This window comes from Tribolium madens, unplaced genomic scaffold (assembly GCF_015345945.1).
Source record: "Tribolium madens isolate multiple individuals breed KSU strain unplaced genomic scaffold, Tmad_KSU_1.1 Scaffold_71;HRSCAF=194;Tcas5.2_LG6, whole genome shotgun sequence".
In the NCBI taxonomy this organism is placed as follows: Eukaryota; Metazoa; Arthropoda; class Insecta; order Coleoptera; family Tenebrionidae; genus Tribolium; species Tribolium madens.
In genome coordinates this window covers 4,276,402-4,295,942 of record NW_025401041.1, presented here as the reverse complement: position 1 = coordinate 4,295,942, position 19,541 = coordinate 4,276,402, and the positions used below count along the sequence as shown (strand labels likewise).

General features: G+C 35.2%; 2 protein-coding genes across 2 annotated transcripts in view; both read right to left on the bottom strand.

The window, feature by feature from the left end:
* Positions 1 to 4,831: 4,831 nt before the first annotated feature.
* On the bottom strand, positions 4,832 to 6,436 carry LOC123008410 (zinc finger protein GLI1-like). The gene is made up of 4 exons (XM_044404194.1): positions 6,377 to 6,436; positions 5,542 to 6,327; positions 5,249 to 5,410; positions 4,832 to 5,199 (listed from the first exon to the last, which is right to left on the bottom strand). The coding sequence occupies exons 2-4, from the start codon at positions 6,325 to 6,327 to the stop codon at positions 4,888 to 4,890; spliced, it is 1,260 nt and encodes a 419-aa protein (XP_044260129.1). The 5' UTR covers positions 6,377 to 6,436; the 3' UTR covers positions 4,832 to 4,887.
* Positions 6,437 to 10,348: 3,912 nt separating this feature from the next.
* LOC123008405 (apolipophorins) overlaps positions 10,349 to 19,541 on the bottom strand; it is a 13,042-nt gene continuing 3,849 nt past the window's right edge. The window contains exons 5-12 of the mRNA XM_044404188.1: positions 17,829 to 19,124; positions 17,474 to 17,779; positions 12,376 to 17,427; positions 12,106 to 12,324; positions 11,548 to 12,057; positions 10,976 to 11,493; positions 10,504 to 10,926; positions 10,349 to 10,445 (exon numbers count right to left, since the gene is read on the bottom strand). Coding sequence (XP_044260123.1) covers positions 10,422 to 10,445; positions 10,504 to 10,926; positions 10,976 to 11,493; positions 11,548 to 12,057; positions 12,106 to 12,324; positions 12,376 to 17,427; positions 17,474 to 17,779; positions 17,829 to 19,124 — 8,348 coding nt within the window. The 3' untranslated portion in view covers positions 10,349 to 10,421. The remainder of the gene's footprint in view (positions 10,446 to 10,503; positions 10,927 to 10,975; positions 11,494 to 11,547; positions 12,058 to 12,105; positions 12,325 to 12,375; positions 17,428 to 17,473; positions 17,780 to 17,828; positions 19,125 to 19,541) is intronic.

Sequence of the window (19,541 nt, the reverse complement as noted above, 5' to 3'; positions counted from 1 at the left end):
ATTACGGTCTAAAAATGACCTCTAATTAAATAAAATTGTTTTTTAGTCAGTAGTTTAATAATTGTGTTCCGAGTTCATCAGATTTTACAAACTTAACCAAAGCGGTATGTTTTTTTATCCAAAATCTAAAAAAAAAATAAAAAAAAAATCTTGAAAAACGATACATTTGTATAGTATTTTACACTGCACTCTAATTATTTTGTCGTAAAGTAATAAGTTGGTTCTATACTTATTATTCACCCGGTATAAGTAGTGTTTTTTCTTGCATCTTTTTTAATAATAACTTTTTTACTTTTTTTTTCTTTTATGTACTGACAATTGTAAAATGTAAGTATACGCTTCACAAATAAACTACTACCCATAGTTTTGAAATGGTTGAATTGATTATTTTTTTGTTAAATTTAAAGATTTTTATTCCAAGTTTTGAGTATCGAGTTTTGGTAATAAGAGCACTAATTCTGCTCATTACTGGTATTTTTTTTTGTTAAATGTTTTTTTTTTTCGAAAACCGTTTTTTTATTCCAAAATCGAGGTCGCGTAGCAGAAATATTTATTACAGTAGAACCTCCATAATCCGAAATATTTATTGCACAAATGTCTTAAATGTAGGAAATGAGTTTAAAGTATTAAAAAATATACAGACTGTGTGGTATATTTTTGCAAAATCGGGTTTTGTGTACCTGTTTCTGGTTTTAAAATAAGGCCATGTACGTGTGAAAAATGAGAGTTTCGGATGTTACTCCGTTCGGCAAAATGAACGTTTAGCTTCGCCACATAGACAATCACTTTTATTCTTAATAACATAATCTACTATTTTAATGACAACCCATCTGAATATTTTTTTAATTAAAGATTACGATCTAAAATGACCTCTAATTAAATAAAATTCTTTTTATTCAGTAGTCTAATAAATTGTTAAAGTTGTGTTTCGAATTCATCAGATTTTACGAACTTAACCAAAGCGGTATGTTTTTTTTATCCAAAAACTAAAAAAAACTAAATCCTGAAAAACGATACATTTTTATAGTATTTTACAGTGCACTAATTATTTTATCGTAAAGTAATAAGTTTATGGTTCCATACTTATTATTTACCCGGTATAAGTAGTTTTTTCCTGCATCTTTTTTAATAATACCTTTTTTTACTCTTTTTTTTTTCTTTTACTGACAGTTGTAAAATGTAAGTATGCGCTTCACAAATAAACTACTATGTTTACTACCCATATTTTTGAAATGGTTGAATTGATTTTTTTGTTAAATTTAAAGATTTTTGTTCGGATTTTTGAGTATTAAGAGTACTAATGCTCATTACTGGTATTTTTTTGTGTTAAATGTATTTTTTTTTTTTCGAAAACCGTTTTTTTTTTTGTATTTCAAAATCGAGGTCGCGTAGCAGAAATATTTATTACAGTAGAACCTCCATAATCCGAACTACTTATTGCACATACAGGGTGAATATAAAGTATGGAACCAAGCGGTTTTATTTTTAATCATTTACCTCCAGAAAATAATAATTAATATAAATTAAAGTAATTAAAAAATCTGATCATATTTTCAGAACAAAATTTTGTTTTGTTTTTGAGTTATGCGTTTTTTTTTGTCAAAATTGCAATTTATGTGAAAAATTTTTTTTGAAAAAATTAAATATAAAGCAGGTAGTTGTAATCCTTGAAGTATAGCTTTTATGAGAAAAATGATTTTATAGTGGGTTGCCATTTAAAATTTTTTTTTTTGTAGAACTCAAAAACAAAAGCAAATTTCAAAAATTTTATTCTTGTAAAATCATCACATTTTTATAGTACTTTATCACTCATCAATTAGTTTTTTCAAAAAATAAATAGTTTAAGCAAAAAACGTTTGGTTCCATACTTTTTATTCACCTGATATGTCTTAAATGTAGGAAATGAGTTTAAAGTATTAAAAAATACACAGGCTGTGTTGTATATTTTTGCAAAATCGGGTTTTGTGTACCTGTTTCTGGTTTTAAAATAAGGCCATGTGAAAAATGAGAGTTTTGGATGTTCCGTCTGTCGTCTCGTTACATAAATGTCATTAATCTTTTCGTCTACCCGAAATTTTAATCAGAACGTTTGTCAACATTCAACAAGGTTATAAAAAAATCTGCGAAAGTCTCATAACCGGACGAAATTCCTATTTCTCGTCAATTACCGTCCAAATAAGCATTTCAGTCATCAATTTGACATAATTCGCCCATTATTAATATTAATATATCGGTAATAATTCAGCTGATCTTTTTTGCATTAGGTCAGATGGTCACAGGTCCACCAAAACGTATTTGCATACTAAATTCATACATAAGCCCGAATCCGGCGTAAACAATCAAAATACATAATCGGCATATATGACACAACCATGCATATTCAGTTCGTGTCATACGGAAATGTCAATGTTCGCCGATAGAGGGCGGAAAAGTTGCGTTCAAGGTCACGCAACACGTGTGAATTTTTCACTTTAATTTCAGTCACCTTGATGTCCCCTTCACCTTGGTTATGATTGAGTTTTAAATTGGAGATTTATGTAATTGGCCGGTCCAGACGAATTTTTAACCACCATTGATGGACATTGCTGGACCGGGCCTTAGTCAAGAAAACCTCTGACGTTCATAACGCGTCACTTGCGTCCAATTTTTTTTCCTTCTTCATTCATCAATGATTTGAATGGGAGACACAACAGGAAATATGCACGACACTCATTCACTTACATATTTATTTATACGTAGTACTCTGGTGAAAATCGATTTTTTTTTAGAGGGAAATTAATTCGTGTGCGTTTCGTTTGTTTACTGTTTTATTCATTGGTTGTTTTTGTTGTTTGCAAAGTGATGGTTGTTGAACTTTGAAATTTTGCACGACTTGGATGCGCTGACCTTTATTTCATTGAGCTTTTCAGTTTTCACACCATTATTATTGATTATCTTCCGATTTTAGATGTGAAAAATCTAGTGGATGGACAAATCTTAAACTAAGTTATGTTTTATTCATTTTTTCTCGTATAAATAACTCTCTTTGTAAATTTCACCAAATCAGACACTGAGTAGCGCCTAAAATATCCTGACAACATTATTCAATCGCTGTGAATAAATGAACATTTATTATGTAAAAGAGACTTCCTTTAGATGGGACACTTACTTCATTACGATTTTTTCCAATTATAAATTTAATCGATCTGTGCATAAATAGGTATAGGTTAGGAACGCAAAATAAAAATTCAACAACTTGAACAAGATTAGACCAGAAACTTGTAATCATATTCTAACATGAATTATAAAATAGGATATAAATAACATACTAACGATTTCTTTTAATTGTTATCTACTCTTAAAATTAGAGTTAAATATGGCAGTTTTCCTACTTCCTCCAAGATGTCTAGTAAAATTTACATTCATTATGTAAGGTTATCTTCAAGGTAAGGTAAGGGTAAATGTGTTTGTCACATCTAAATCTACTTTAGCGTTGGTAGTGTGAGAAAAGTGCACGTGAATGTAAAATTAAAATTATCACAGTCCAGTTTCATTAAGTACCTGAAAAAGGATGTCTATTTTTTACACAACAACCGTTTTTTTCTCTTTTTTATTGTGGGGCCATTACCATACCCATCGTTTGGTGGCACCTCCAAGTAACTTTTAGGTGCAGGATAAACAAAAAGTATGGAACTAAGCAATTATTTGCTTTCAGAAAATGAACAAACAAATTGTGTTTTGAAATTGTGTTTTATTAACGAGTTTGGCATTTTTTTCCAAGATGGCAACTTATTATTTTGAAAAAAAAAATAATAAAATGTAGATAGCTGTCATTTTGGGTCATATTTTTTGTAAAAAAAAAGATTTTATATTGGGTTGCCATTTGAAAAAATTTAAAAAATTTTCAGAACTCAAAAAGATAAAAAAAAATATTTTCAAATAAATATTCAAATAAAAANAAATATTCAAATAAAAATGCAAATAAATAGTTTAAGCAAAAAAACGTTTAGTATGCTATGGTTTAGGGTCCCATTAAAATTTTTCCAGATATAACACAAATAATAAATAATTTTCCCTGGAATTTATACGAATACGGTTTTGTACAGTTGTAAAATTTTTTCTTCGAAGTGTTGGCTTCAATTTTCAATTTTTCTTATTGATTTTTTTGTATTTTTATGTTTCTTACTCCTTCAGGACTTGAGTCAATTTTCTCCAACGAATGATGTTTCACTTTTTTTGTTGTGATTTTGTAAAGTTGGAAAAGTCGCAATCGCTTAATTTACTGTCATTTTTGATTTTTTAAATAATTTTCTTCTTGTCTTTTTTGTAATTGTGATTACGTCGTATACCGTTGCTAAGCGGAAATGACGTTAATTTGAATTTTCTCGGATTTTGAGTGACGTAACACTGTTTCAAATGCAGAATTAGGGTAATTTTTTCAATTTTTTTTAAATATTTATTCATCTACTTGAATTATTATTACATGATGTCACATTTATTTAATTTACTTGATGGCACTTTAGTGTTAAATTCTGTTTTGTGTTATGCGTCATCATTTTTCATTCATGTTTCTACCTGTGAATTGTAATTGTTAATTTTTTTATTTCGGATCCCTTGAATTTTGCACGAATTACCGTTAATTTAGGGATTGCATCAAAATCTGTCTTTTAGAATTTATTAACCTTCAACGTAAAACACTCAAGTTTATTCGTTTTGTTTACGAGTTTTCCCTTTATTCCTGTTTTCGGTTTATTTTGTTTGTGTTTTTTGTACGGAAAAAAACCGGCATTTATAATTCATTACTTTTCAGGTTATTTCGGTTAAATGTCATTATATAAACACCCAATAATTATAAAACTTTAATAGAAAAAAATACAAAAATATATAACAAATTCTATCACAAGAGCTTCAGTACAGTTTCCGCAACCGCTTTTCAGAGATTTTATTCTTTAAGTCTTGTCTAATATTGACCGAGTCGTATTTTCGTTCTTCGGAAGAATAATTATGATCGGTGTAAAGTCGGCTTTTGTCACTTTTGACTGCTTTTTGTCGATTTGGGTCGAAGAATTTTCGCACATAACTCGAATCGAAGCACTCATCTTGGCCTTTCTTCTTTACCAACATTTGTTCTTCATTTGTGTGGTTTTTGACGTGTTTTCTTAGACTACTAGGATCGGTGTATTTTTTTGTACAACCGACCACTTGACACGCGTATGGTTTCTGCAAACAGCAATTAAGAAAAAAAAAATGACTTTTTTGAGACACTCACCGTATCGAAGTGTGTTCTTTGGTGCTTTGCTCGGTCCGAACTGTTGGAGAAACTTTTGGTACAGGTGGGAAATTGGCACAGGTATGGCCGTTCCCCTGTATGACTTCTTTGGTGAATTTTCAGGTTTTCCAATCGTGAAAAAGCCTTATTACAACCCTCGAACTGTAAAAAACCGAAATTTAGTTGGGATGATGTAACCGACGCTCTTTTTTCATCATTGTTTATTTTCCAAGGCTCACTGAACTTTAAGTTGGCCCAGGTGGTGTCAAAAACATGTGTTAAAAACTACTTACCGGGCATTTGTTCGGTTTTTCGCCACTATGTACTCTCATATGGATCAAAAGCTTGTATCTGGCATTAAACGGCTTGATTTTTCGAGGACAATTTGCCCAAAAACAAGCAAATTCCTCCCCTCGTTTCACTTCCACGTGACACTTTTCGATGTGTTTGACCAAAGCGGTTTGACAATCGTAGATTTGGTAGCAATTCTCCCATTGACATTGGAGGGTCGTGGAGGAGGTCACTTCACTTGTCTCGAAAAGGAGGGGGTCATCGTGGAGGAGCGCCTCGGATTGAGGGAGGACGATTTGGTTATCAGGAAGAGGTTCCTCAATAATGCAATTGTTGTTAAGGTTTTGGGTCCCAATCAAGTGTCCGAATTCGGCTCTGGTGTCTTGATTTGATGAAATTAGAGTGTCTTCGGGAAGACTCCTAAGATAAGTCCCGAAGGAATTGACAGGAGGGAGAAGATCCAAGTCTTGAAAATCCAAATCAATGTCGTCCAAATCCGTACTTGGGGGTCCAAAAATGTCCGAAAAACTTTCCGAAATTGGTGATAAATTCTCGTCGAAGGTTTGCACGAATTCGTTAAAGTCAAAATTTTCATTTTCGCTCCCGTTTGATATCAAATAATCGATCAAATAGTCGTCTTTGATTTCCGGTTCGTCGAAAGTCAGAATGTCGCTTTTTGAGTTTTGGCCTTCGTAAAATGCGAGATTGAATTTCTCCATTAATTCGACTTGGCTTAGGTGAACCACCGGTGGTGGTGATTCGTAGATCATTTCGTTTGTGTTTAACATCTGGAATTGGAGGTGTTAAAAAATGAAGATAAGTGATGATTGTACTTACTGTTACATGTCAGGGTTGAAATGACGCGCGCTTGACTCGAGTGTGTGTGTTGCCTTTTTAAACGCTATTTATAAATTGAGATGACATCTTCGGGCTTAATGGTCTTAAGCGGTTATTCGGAGGCGGCAAAAAAACGCTAATCGGTTACTTTCGGAGTGTTCGGGAGACGAATTGCGCTAACGTTAAATTCATTTCGTAATTGGTATACACAAATTTTTTGTCCTTTGTTGAATGATTTTGTAGCAATTTTTACGAAATAATGAATTTTTATTATTTGAAATTTTATATTTCACAGATTTTTATAATTGAATCAATTAATAATTCAGTTTTTTCATATTAATATTTTCAAAAACATGCGTTGAAACAGTTATGAGCTTTTATTTGCGTTTTCACCGCGTAACCGGTGGTCCGACCCTTTTGAATCACTATTATTCAGTTTTTTCTTAGCGCTTTTTTACTTTTTTGGAGAGAATAATTTAATTTATTTATTGGGTTTTTATATCTTGAAAGTTGTGTGTTGTGTTTTTTCAAAAAATCTTTGGCGTTTTGAAAAGAAAATTATTTTGTAAGAGAATACATTTTTATTTTGTTTATTTTTTTATTTTTATTTTAAATAAATCTTTTTAGAAAAGTGTTTCGGAGTATTGTTGTTTTATCATTGTGGTAAGGTAATCTGAGCTGTTTGTATAAGTTTATGACATGTTTTTTTTTAATATTAAAGAAAATTTAATTTTTTTTTATTACTGTAGTTTTTCAGACGAACAATCTGCAAATTCCGTTAAAAAATCTAATCCAACATAAAAATTTTGACGATGTTTTTTATCGATGTGTATTAGTTTGTATATTTTCCGTATTGTGAAATTTGGAAACTTTTATTTTTTAATGTTTGGTATTTAATATCACTTTGACTGTTTAGGGTCAGTTTAATAATCGAATTAAAGCGACTTTAAAATTAATATTGGTTTAGAATGTGAAATTTTTGTCAACAAATCCGTATCAATCAGCACATTCTAAACCAACATTGATTTTAAAGTCCCTTTAATTCGATTATGAAACAAGGACTTGGTTTTGTAAAATAATTTGTTTTAAAACTTTTTAAAAAATTAACTTGTGCTTCAGATTCGATTATTATCAGTTGAAACCATTATTTTTTAACATTTTTTAGTTTTCTGTTGATTTAAAATAAAATTGTAGGCGAACATAATTTTGTTTTTTTTAATATTTAATTTGCTGTTTTTTTTGTTTTTTGAGTTTGAGATATTTACATACGTTGATAACAGACATATTGAAAGTCTTAGTGTAGTGTTTATTTAGTCATAAGTTTAAGTTATAACCTATTATGAAAAATTTTTGTCCAAAAATAAAAAATTAATAAAATAGTTCACTAAATAAAATGTGATGGTAGTAATTTGTCATTACATATCCCTTGGTTGGGAAGTAATTTATAAAGCATTACCAAGGTTAGGAGTCCATTAAATGTTTAAAACTCAATTTGTTTGCATAGCAACATTATCAATCTATCAACTTTGACAGAAAAACATATATTTTATTATTTAAAAAAATGTTATTGTAAATGTCATTTTTGGGTTTTATCCAATTATCTGGGCCTTTGGAATAATGATACATTTTCCATCTTGTATGTAATCTACTATTTCCTTAATTTATTTTATGCTCTCAGAATATAATTTCTACACAGGATCACAGATTTTTAAACTAGAGAGTGGACATAAATTGCCGAAATCTGGTATACAGGCTGTTCCGTTTTCATTATTACAAATTTAAATAGATGATAGAATATTCAATTTTAAAACAAAAGTTTCCTATAAAAATGTTTCGAAAAATGCTATGTAAGGAAGCTACACCCCTTAAAAGGGATGTTTTTTTAAAGGGCGTTTAATAATATTTCAGAATAGATAAAATTACAAAATTTGGTATTTTATTTATAGGTTCACCTAAACGAATTCCAAAATGAAATGTCGAAATTTTTAATCAGGGGCGTCCGAAACGCTAAAACGAATTTAATTTTTAATTTTTATGCTGTTTATGGTCTGTAACATAAATTTTAAAACTGATTTTACTCAAAATCGGTGAGTTGTATCGTAAAAACGCAAATGACCTTTTTTATGAAAAACTATGAAATTCAAAATTTTAATAGTTAGAATACTAAACCCGTCAGTTTAGGAATATTAGAATTCGTTTAGGTGTATAAAGTTTATCATCTGTGCCAAATTTTGTAATTTTATCTAAAATAATTTCGGAAATATTGGAAAAATTCATTAAAAGGTGCACCCCCTTGAGGAGGTGTAGCTCCCTTGCATAGTATTTTTCGATACATTTTAATAGGAAACTTTTGTCCTAAAATCGAATATTTTATCTCCTGTTTAAATTTGTAACAATAACAACGGAACTCTCTGTATAATCAATTTTTGGAGAAGTCAGAAATCATTTACTAATTTTTTTTCTGAAATAACAATTTTTAAGAAGTAAAGTAATAAACTTTTTAATTGAAACTAGGTACGAGTAGGTACATCGAAATAATGCAATTAAGTTAGAAATTATTTATTTCTTTGAGTTTTTAGGGAAATCATTAATCACTATTAGTATTATTAATGTTGACTGTTTCAAAACAGAGTAAATAACAGTGTTTTTTTTAAACTTTAAAAATGTGAAACTTGCTTTTAAAATCAATTTTTTGTCACTGTTTAATAATTTGCTCTTTAGTATTGGTAGAATGTCATATTTGAGTAAATTGCACTTGAGAATGGACTCGATTTCATTCATCGCCCATCTGTGTTAATTTTGTTTTTCTTTGAAATTTTTTGGTAGTATATCGTGCCATCCCCCGGCTCGTTGAAATTCTAAAACAGTCGCGCGCTACAAAAAACAATAGAACTTGGACCAGCTGTATATTAATCCCCTTCACGTCCCCACCTCGATTCATATAAATATAATATGTACATGAAGAAGATGGCTGTGCTCGCATTATAAACTCAACAACGATTTTTTACGTTTCTAGTGTGGTATTTTTATTTTTTTCCACATTTTTTTGCCTCATCTTTCTTGCACCACACGTGTTCGGAACGAGCCACTCCAGAAGAATGGGTCGTGTAAGAAACTTTTATAATTACGATAAACAGCAAGCAGGAGGCTTTGTGTGTCTATATTTAAAATTGAAAGAAGGCTGGGTAAACACAATGACACCTGTTGATTCGATTTTGTTTGCATCACCTTGACGACGACATATGGGACGAATAAAACGCTGGTAAATGGGTGAAAATCATCAACGCGGGGATAAAAACCATGACGACACGTCTCATTTGTCTTGGTTCGTTCTCTTTTTTAAAGATGAGGCTGTTTCAGTCGGTGGAGTAACGACAAGTGCATGTTGGATGATATCGAGTTACCGGGGTAATAAAAAATGAATGGCCACGTGCAATCAACCAATGAGAAAACACTACATAAAAACAGCATAAATGTCATTAACACGCCTGGTTGTTATTACCATAGAAATATGCACCTCCAAGGGATTTTGTTTCACTAATTGACTTTCAATTTTATTTTTTTACAAAGAAAAGGAGAAATTTTAAGATTGCACTTAGATAAAAGATATTGCAATATTAAAAAATTGCAATTTATTGTCGTCAAAGGATCATTTTTTTTCTCCCCGAAATTAAAAACAGCTTTGATGACGTTACCCTTTATAATATTTAACACATTTTCTCTTCCACTTTGCCACGTCAATAAATCACCCGCCACTTTCCAGATAAGCACCCTCTAATTTTTTCAACCCTTCTTTTATTCGTTCCCACAACCCTAACATCTGAAGCGTCTTTTTTTCCACGACTTTTTACATGTTTCTATAAATTTGAAATCGTCTACCACCCGATTATAGGGTGTCATATTTATTCTTTCATACAACACATGTCACAACTCAGCGATGTATACATTGCCACAAAAAATGAAACCACGAAATAATTCTAAACGTTTATTTTATCTGTGTTATAATTATTACAACATATTTATACAAATTTTTATAAATCTTAATCTAACTCTTGGTGCCAGTTTTTTTCTGCAAGAAAAAACATGATGAAAAATAATTAATTGAGGATTAATTAATATTGACTTACGGCTGGTTTTTCTTTGCTTGAAGTTAGTGTGCATACATTTTGGGCACTGAACGGCGTGACAAATTTACATTCACAATCGTAACTCTTCTCAACTCCTACCAATTGTTCGACAATACCATGAGAAGTCAATTGGACAAATTGTTTTCTTGAAGCTTTGGGTTGCAAGTGGATGTGGTCGCTGACAAAGACATTACCATCATTTTGGACGGTAAAGTCAACACAATAGTCGTTATAAGTCAATTCTTTGCCCAAATCACCAAAATGTTTGATCTTGTTTTTGGTGGAACCCATAGCATAAACATTTCTTGAGTTAAAACCAACGATATTTTTAGCCTCAGATTTGGCCCCTGAACGATCAATGGGTGTGATCAAGTTGAGGTTGATGGTCTTGCCTCTGTACAACAACGTGCGAAGGAGCTGCAACTAAAATCGCAAGTCGTAATTGTTTTTTTGGGGTTTTTAAGCTACTTACGGGGTAGAGGTGGCCAACCTGGCACGGTCTACTTGTCACAGCAATGATCGATTTGATCGCATTGGCTCTGAAGGGATATTCAAGGCCTTCGTTATAAGTCAAGGCTTGTAAGTCGAGTCCAAAGGCTAGTTTAAGATCAGTACAGACTGTTTTAATGAACCTCAGTAAATTATCCAAGTGGGGACACTCGGTTTTCAAGAGTTCGTCTTTCGGGTTTTCCCCGAATTTCAAATTTGGCGCCTTTCCTTTGAATGTTAGTTTACCACCGGAAGTGGTGATATGTGACGGCCAATGATTCTCGCCTCCGAAAGCAATAATATGGAATTCAACATCGGACACACCTTTCGAGCTTAGTTCTTGGGTCAGTTGTTGGATTAATGGTTGGACATATTCTTTGAATGTTGCTTCGTTTTCTTTGTTGGTATCAATGAGAACTACTATATCGGCTTCTTTTCCTGGAGTTTTCACCGTGAATTCATGACCGACCATTGTTGGCTTGTCACCATTGTAACACTTGACTGTTTTGGGGGAAAAACCGGTTATACCAGAGTAAATTTAAATCTACAACTCACCAAATTGTTGTGGTACTCTTATTGGAATTCCATGTTGGTTACAAGCAGCAACGTACGCCACTGCAGCGGCAAATTCTGTGTCTTTCACACCGGAACTAAGGCCATGTTCGCACGCCATTTTGAAATTTTCGACGGGGACAAACGGATAACAGTATCTAAGACTTGATTCCCAACCGAAAAGTTTGTCACATGATGGGTTAGCATGGTGACCTTCATGGGACACCGTCTGAACGGCAGGACACCCAGAACTTGTCTTGTAACTATTACCAAACTCGCTCTCAGATTGGACGATTTTACCATCAGGTAGGGTGAAATCGTCATAAGGTTCGTTATTACCGTTACCCAAAAGACCCCTAAGTTTACCGTGGTAAAAACCGGAAGCGGTTACCGAACAAACAAAAAGTTCAGGGCCACAAATGACTTGAACACCATAATCTGACACTAAAACAAGTCGTTCTTCGTTGGTGTAGGCGGCTATGTTGGGTTTGCGGATCGGAAGTTCAGTTGGTGCTAAAGAAAAACGGTTATAACCGTTATTTTACTTAATCAGAGACTTACCATTATTGAATAAGACTTGTCGGTGTTTTTTCAAAGTGATGGTATCTGGGCCTTGGGTCAAAGAAATGGCTTCAAGGAACCCATCTTTGTAGCTACCAATCACACTGAAGTTACCATCGAGGGCATCACGTGCAAGGAGGTAGTTACATTTTCCAGGGAATGTCAAATGTTTACCGTCAAAAGTAAAGATGTGTTGGCCTTGTGCTACTACACCGTACACTGAAACGACCAGATTTAACTCCAATTGATTTCATTTGGTTTGTGACTTACGTGGGAATGGTGGTATCCAGTTTCTTGGTCTATTCACTAGTGACAGGAAGAAGTCAGAAACGTACAATTCTTCGCCTAAGATGAATGAGAATGGGCTAAATCTGAACGCCGTGAGTCTGGGAATTCGGTTGAGAAGAGTCGCCGGAAGTGGAAGTTGGAAGTTTTGTAACTCTGGGATGGGTTGACTTCCGGTTAAGATAGCAACAATTGATTTACCACTAGCAACTCCCGATTGGATAATTCTATCAATGGAGGCTTTATCGTCAATTTGCTGGTTGTTGATTTTAGAGCAAACGTAATCACTGATGGCTTGGATGAAAGCTTTGAGTTCTTCAGTTGGTGCTAAATCTTTAACAGTTGATAATAGATCTTTAATAGTGTTGGCGATGTTTTCACGTGGTGGTAATCCGTGCTTGACATATTGCTCATATTCGGCTTTCAATTGTTCCACAGCTGGAATTGATTGGATTTCGTTGTAAATTTGTTGCCATTGGTCGATAATAACAGTCTTTACAGCACCGTACAAATTGATTGTTGCTTGTAAAATATCTTGACTGACTTGTCCCATAACATTGGCCAATTGTTGGAATTCAGGTTGGTATTTGTCGGCAATATCGGCGATTTGGACACCGATTGTCAATACAGCATGAGTGGCAACATCAACAGCGTGGATAAAGAGTTTCAGGAATTTGTCACAAGTGACTTTGAGTTTAGGTAAAATCTCTTTCTCGATGACTTGGATGATGTTACCGAAAGTCTTCTCAAAGCTGACATAAATGTTTTCGATGAATTCGCTGAAATGTTTGAAAGAGTCGCCGAAAGCTTGAGTAAAAACTGAAAGAATGTTGTGGAGGAATTCGCTCAAATCTCTGATGGTTTTATCAGCTAAGATTTCCTCTTTGATTTTGTTGATTTCGCTGGTGTAGTATTGACGAAGTGGGGCAATATCAGGAGTGGCACGTTTGGCAACTTCACTGAAACTTTGTAATTCTTTTTGACCGTGTTGACTCAACTCCGATGACAATTTGGTCAATTCGTCACCCTCGCGTTGAATTACTTCCTTGATCGGTTTGAAAAGCAACTCTTCGATGTTTTTCGCTTGGACCTTGTAATCAGACTTGAGGAAATTGGCATCGTCTAATTTGACAGTGGCGTGGCCCAATTCGTGCGATTTTCCACCTTTGATGATTTCAGCTCTAAAATCAGCAATTTCGCCAGGTTTGAAACCCGAATTTATCAAAAGTTTGTCATTTGGTGTGTCTTTGCAAAAAACTGAGTATTTCAAAGTGTTGAGATTTTTCACCTCAAGATGACTCATGAGTGGTCTGTAACTGTAACAACATAACTCACTATCGAAAACTTGATGATTTTGAGAAAGTTTGTATTTGGAAGTGAGACGGATTAAATCATGGTTGAAAAGTTTGACACCGGTATTTAGGTCCTTGGGGGTGACTTCGTAAAAGGCGGCTGATTCGTGTTTGGATCCAGGACCGGCATATCTCAATTTGACTCCTCCCTTGTAGTGGTGGTCTTCAATCGAAGCTACGAGATACTCCTCGTAGTGAACATCGAGATGGAGTCCTGCACTCTTGACCTCAACTATGGTATTGGCCTCAATTTTTTTATAGTCTTTAGGGTCTGACCATTTTTCCTTGTGTACCACCACGACTTTTTGGTCGGGTTGGGCGAAAATATCAAAAGTGAGCATAGCTTCGTAAGATAGAGGTACGTATTTTGACTTGACACTAATCAAGAGTGGCCGTTTCAAAGCTGGATTTGTAAATTTAATTTCACCATCTAAAGTTTGACCTTTGGTGTTGACATTGAGATAGGAAATAAGACCAGATTTTTTATTCGGTTGGTTCTTTTTATCTGTGTAGAAGACGACTTCGCCTGAAACTGATCCACCATCTTGCAAAATGTTCGATGGGACGTTGACTTTACTTTCAAGTGCGATGATACGTTTCGGGGTTGTTAAACTAACTCCTGCTTCCTTGGGATGGACATACAAACTGTATTGATATTTACTATTCTCCTGACTTTGGAAATGCATATCGACGGTATGGTCCAAGACAAATTCCTTGCGTGTGGTCACAGCTTTTAGACCAAACTCGTGCGACAACCCCAATTTGCGTAAATCAATTGCAATTTCGATTTCTTGATTGAAAGCCTTAACATCACTGACGATAGTCTTGACATCAACTTCCACATGCGCACATTGTTTCTTCTCCTCACAGTATGAGTTCAAAATCCTGAATTGTTTATCAGTGACCTTTAATTCAGCATCGATGGCTTTGTTTCCAAGACTGGCGTCGAATGAGATTTCAATACCGGTTTCCCCATTCTTGGCTTGATTCAAATTTTGACGAATGTATTTAAAGTTGGCTGATTTCGTCTCGTCGTGGAGTTTGAACGATCCGGAGCCTTCAATGATGGCCTTTCCGTGTTCTTCCCTCGCTGTGTAACTCGTACTTCCGGCTAAAATGTTCTTATTTCCGGATTTGGCCGTCACTTGGATTCTTCGTCCGGTTTTTGCCGGTTTGTTCTGTGCTTCAATGACGTATTTATCAACTTTGAGAGTGGGAGCATTGGCGGTGATTTTCACATGGAAATCGTCGATGTTTTCAATGTTGGCATCAATTGTGCCTTCGAGGAGGAAATTCTCCTTCTGGTTGACGATTTTGAGTTGGCCTCCTAATTGTCGGTCGCTCATTTTCGTGATTTTGACCAAGAATTGGCGAAGTTTGCCTTCAGGACACTTGACTTTAATATCAACACTTGGGGCGATTTCAGATAAAACTAAATCGGTATTAGCCGTCCAAGTTTTGCCATCAGAAGTCAAAATAACTTCACTTTGGTGGTGGGTATTGGCATCATTGCGTTTCGAATGGACTTGCAATCTATTATTCTTGAATTTTTCAGTCGGTGTGTCAAATTTAACATCGAGTTTGTATTCGTGTGGTTGTAATCGAATTAAACTGTAATCACCTTTGATTTTCTGACCTTTACCGAATTCAATCCGTAAATCGCCTTTCATTTCTTTGTTTTCTAGTCGGCTGATACCTCCGGAAACTGAAATCGGGTCCAATTTCCCCGATTTGACCATTCCCCTAACCCTAGCTTCCTTATCACTGACTTTGACTTCACCATCAGAGTCAAACTGTGCAAAAACTCCCTTTGCATTTTCACCGAAGAAGTTGATTTTACCTTTGACGTCAACAGAGTCGGTTTTGTGGACCGAACCTCCAATACCCAATTTCAAACTTTTCAAATGTTCACTCGTGGAGGAGACATCAATGTCAAAATCACCAGAAATTGGTTTCCCTGAACCACTAATATCATGTTTACCCTTGATTGCGACTTTACCCAAAGGTGCATACGTGGAAGTACCCTCATATGAGCCCACCAATCCGGTACAAGTACCCTTGAAGTTGGTTTCGATAGGACTTGATAGTTCCGAACCATAGATCTTGTTATGGATTTGAGTAAAGAATTTGTCACCTTGTGGTACTCTCTTGACTGCAAGATCAACATTTAGGTTTTTACCACTCGCTGATTCTGCCAAGATTTGGTAATTAACATCAAAGATTTTCTCAGTGGGGTTGGTGTCTTTCAAGTGACCCTTGATGGTGAATTTATTACCGGGTTGGTTCTTATTGGGACGATATTCAACACTTGCAATTGCTTGACCATTAAGAACGTGATCGACGGTTTTCAATTGACGGTCGAGTTTTCCAGCGAAATAACACTGATTGGGAAGAGTGACCTCAGCTTCGCCGTTGATTTTCCCATTGCTCAAATCTCCTTGTTGATTACCTTTCACATTAGCTTCTAGTTTCTTTCCAAAGAAGTCGATAAAGTTCTTTGAGTCGATTTGGTGAGGCTTCAGAGTAGTTTGAGTCGAGAAAGTGATTTTTTTTGACTTGTCCTTGTCAAAAACAGGATAGATATTGACAACAATGTTGAAATTGGGTTCGTGGACTGTGAAAGTACTATCGATTTTGCTCTTGCGTCCTTGTGCCGGTAATTCAACCTCCAAGTCACCATTTCCACTACCTTTGTTTGCCTTAATTTGCCCAGTCACCACCAACTGTCCTTTCAAATTAACCTTGATGCTACCATTGGCATTTCCGGCTCTGTTTGCCTTAAGGAAAGCATCAATGTAGATGGTACCACCGGAGGTGATTTTATTCGAAGCATCAATTTCGTTGGGGTTGAGTTTGAAGTCGGCTAAAACCTTGAAAGGGGTATTATGTTGGGGTACTTTAATTTCCAAATCGGCCCCAATGTCAACGTCCTGTGGTCGTATATGGTGTCTGACTTTTCCATTTACTTCCGTTCGTTTTCCATTAATTTCGTAGGAGTTTTCAATGTGGGATTGCTCACCAGAGATTGTTCTTTTACCCTTGATATTGACTCGATTATTGAGACCCCAAATTCCGAAATCGAGCTTAAATTCGGTACCTTCACTTTTTGTATTATGCTCATATTCCAATTCCGAACCAAATTTGGTACTACCATACTGGACATCAAGATCGTACTCCACTGCTTTAGGTTTGAGTTGGAATTCAAATTCAAGATTAGCACCAAGTCCAGGATACGAAAGTTTGTTTTTGGTATCGACTAAAAAGTCCTGTGGGCCTTTGTTGCGATGTTTGAAGGAATTCTCCAAAGTGAAGATACTATTTTTGTTACTGAAATCACCACCATGTGCCACTTGGAAGAAGTGTTTCAGTTCTTCAGGCGATTTTGCAAGTTCACCCTTAAGATGGATGTTTGCACTCGGGTTTAGTGAGTTTTTCAGTTCAGCATTGTACTTGATAAGATTAGCGTTGACATGGAGTTTGCCCTTGAAAGCTGCATTACTGTTACCATCTGAAACTGTCAAGTCGGCGAAGACAGTTTCAGGTTCATGACCGAATTTTCCATTAAATGTGATTGTTTTCTGGTCCGGGATGATCAATTTGACATTGTCTAATGTAAAAGTGGTTGTTGGACCGTTGTGTTCGACGATTACTTGGCCATCAACTTTATAGGGTGGTACTTGAAGGGCTAAATTAGAGTTAGAAAGATTTTGAAACTTTTTAAAAGGACTTACCTGAATCTTGAGGTGTTTTGTATTGGATTATTGGCTTGTAGATGGCTTTTGATGGAGAACCTTGAACCGTGACTCCAATTTTTCCAAAATATTCGTTCTTGTCTTGGTCAAAACGTAAAGATAGTGACCTTTCACTTTCTGATAGAGTTATACGGCCTTCGAGAACCGCTGAAGTGACAGGGGATGTTAAGGCAAGCTTGAAGTATTTTTCTGGTTGGAGGAAGGCGTCAGCTGTTAGGGCAACCTTTTTTTGCCCACTTTTTCCCAAGGATTCTAGTACGGCTTTAAGGCCAGTTTCATGTCCCTCTAAAGTTAATAAAGAGTGATTTACTACACCTAAAATCATCCAACTTACCCAAAGAGTACTCGTATCGTAAGTGGTACATGGACAAGTCTTCTTTTTCGACAGTGACAGCAAGTTTAGCATCGCCCGAGAATGGGAATGGTAAAAGTGGTACTTTCTGTCCTTGTAGATTCGGTCCGGTGAATTCCCCACAGAAAGTCAAGCCAATGAAAGGACTCAATTGGTCCAAACAGATCGAGAAATCTTTATTTTGGGCGAATTTCAATGGAGTGTTGACTTCTGGAGCCCCCCATTCGCGATTATGAAAAACAACATCGTGACTAGCCGAAAGAATGTTTTGTTTTTCAACGGGGAAGGAGAATTTGATATCTTCGCCGTTTTTCAGAAGTTCGTAAGTAAGGTCACCACCGGTGGCTGTATGCAAAGTCGAGATGACCTTAAGACCGCTTTCGAGGACTAAAGTATCGACAGTCAAACGACCGGAAACTTCAACATTAGCACTTGGAATTAGGGTGAATTTGACTTTGTGGCCTTGTTTCATGTCGAAAGAACCGGCAGTTTTGAGTTGGAGGTTGGCAGAACCTTCGACTCCAAGTCGGAGAGGAAAACCAGAAGATGTGGGGTAGGAGAGTTCAGCATCGAGGAAAAGAAGATTACTTCGAAGAGTTTCATCGAAGTGTTTGATTTTATCAAGACCTTGCTTGAATCCGGCTAAGATTTGATCAAGGACAGCTTCCGGGGTGTACTTGCGGACATCATCGTTGAGGTTCAAGAAGAGGACTTCCGAACCGAAAGCCTTGACACTCAAATCAAGATCCAAATCCTTGTTGAGTTCATTCGTTTTGATATCGACTTGTTTTCCGATTGATTCAATTTCGGCCTTTGAAAGGTCACGACGCGACCTTAGAAGTTCCCTTAATCGACTGTCCAACTCCTGGGTCAGTTTTCTGACACGAGGGCCAGTCCCGTCCCACAATTCCTGTAGAGATTTGGCCCTAAGCAAGCCTTTAGGTCCCAAATAATGTTCAACTAAACGGTCCAAGTTCTCTTGACGTGTTTGAATGTCTAAAAAGTTTAAAGTGTGGCCGAAAACTTCCGCAGTCAAGTTTAGGCTAGTAGAACGAGGCAAAAACGAGCTTTGGGAGTAGATGATGTTGCTTTCGATCGAATTGGCGATACCGAGAGTATCAAAACTGTAAGAGAATTCGCCATTTGCTGAGTATTTACGAAGGTCGAAGGGGTATTTTTTGGGGACGGAGATTTGACCCAAGTGTTGTTTGGCGAGTTGTTTGTCGGGGTTGGCGGATGCGCGCACGTTGCGGATGTGGGTTTGGATGAATCCACCAACTGAAAGGAAATTTTTTTCATTAAAAAAATATTTTTTTGGGTTGTGGCGGTTGGTAGGCATAAAATAAATGCTTTAGTGGTTATTTAAGTGCTCGAATGGAAAATTTAATGAAATTGCAGGAAAAACTATATTTTACTGTCAAGTCTAAATTGAAAATCGTATTTTATTGTTTCTAGAATGTACATATTTTATGCCAAAATTAAGTTACAAATTGATTTCACTTAATTTAATTTACAAAAAAATGAGATGATGAAGCTGAAAAACTGACATGGTAAAAATAATAGCATTGTAGAAATAAAAATAATTTTTAAAATAGCTTCAAAATTCCTGAAACCTTGAAAAAAAATGAACTAAAACGAAAACCTTGTTTTTTTTTACAGTTTTCAAAAATATTATTGATTTTTTGTTTTAGTAAA

Excerpts from the sequence above, each read along its gene's own strand:
- LOC123008410 (XM_044404194.1), bottom strand. The coding sequence starts at position 6,327 with ATGTTAAACACAAACGAAATGATCTACGAATCACCACCACCGGTGGTT. Across the intron at positions 5,411-5,541 it reads AAAAACCGAACAAATGCCCG|TTCGAGGGTTGTAATAAGGC; the intron begins GTAAGTAGTTTT and ends GGTTTTTTACAG. Across the intron at positions 5,200-5,248 it reads AAAGAACACACTTCGATACG|AAACCATACGCGTGTCAAGT; the intron begins GTGAGTGTCTCA and ends TGCTGTTTGCAG.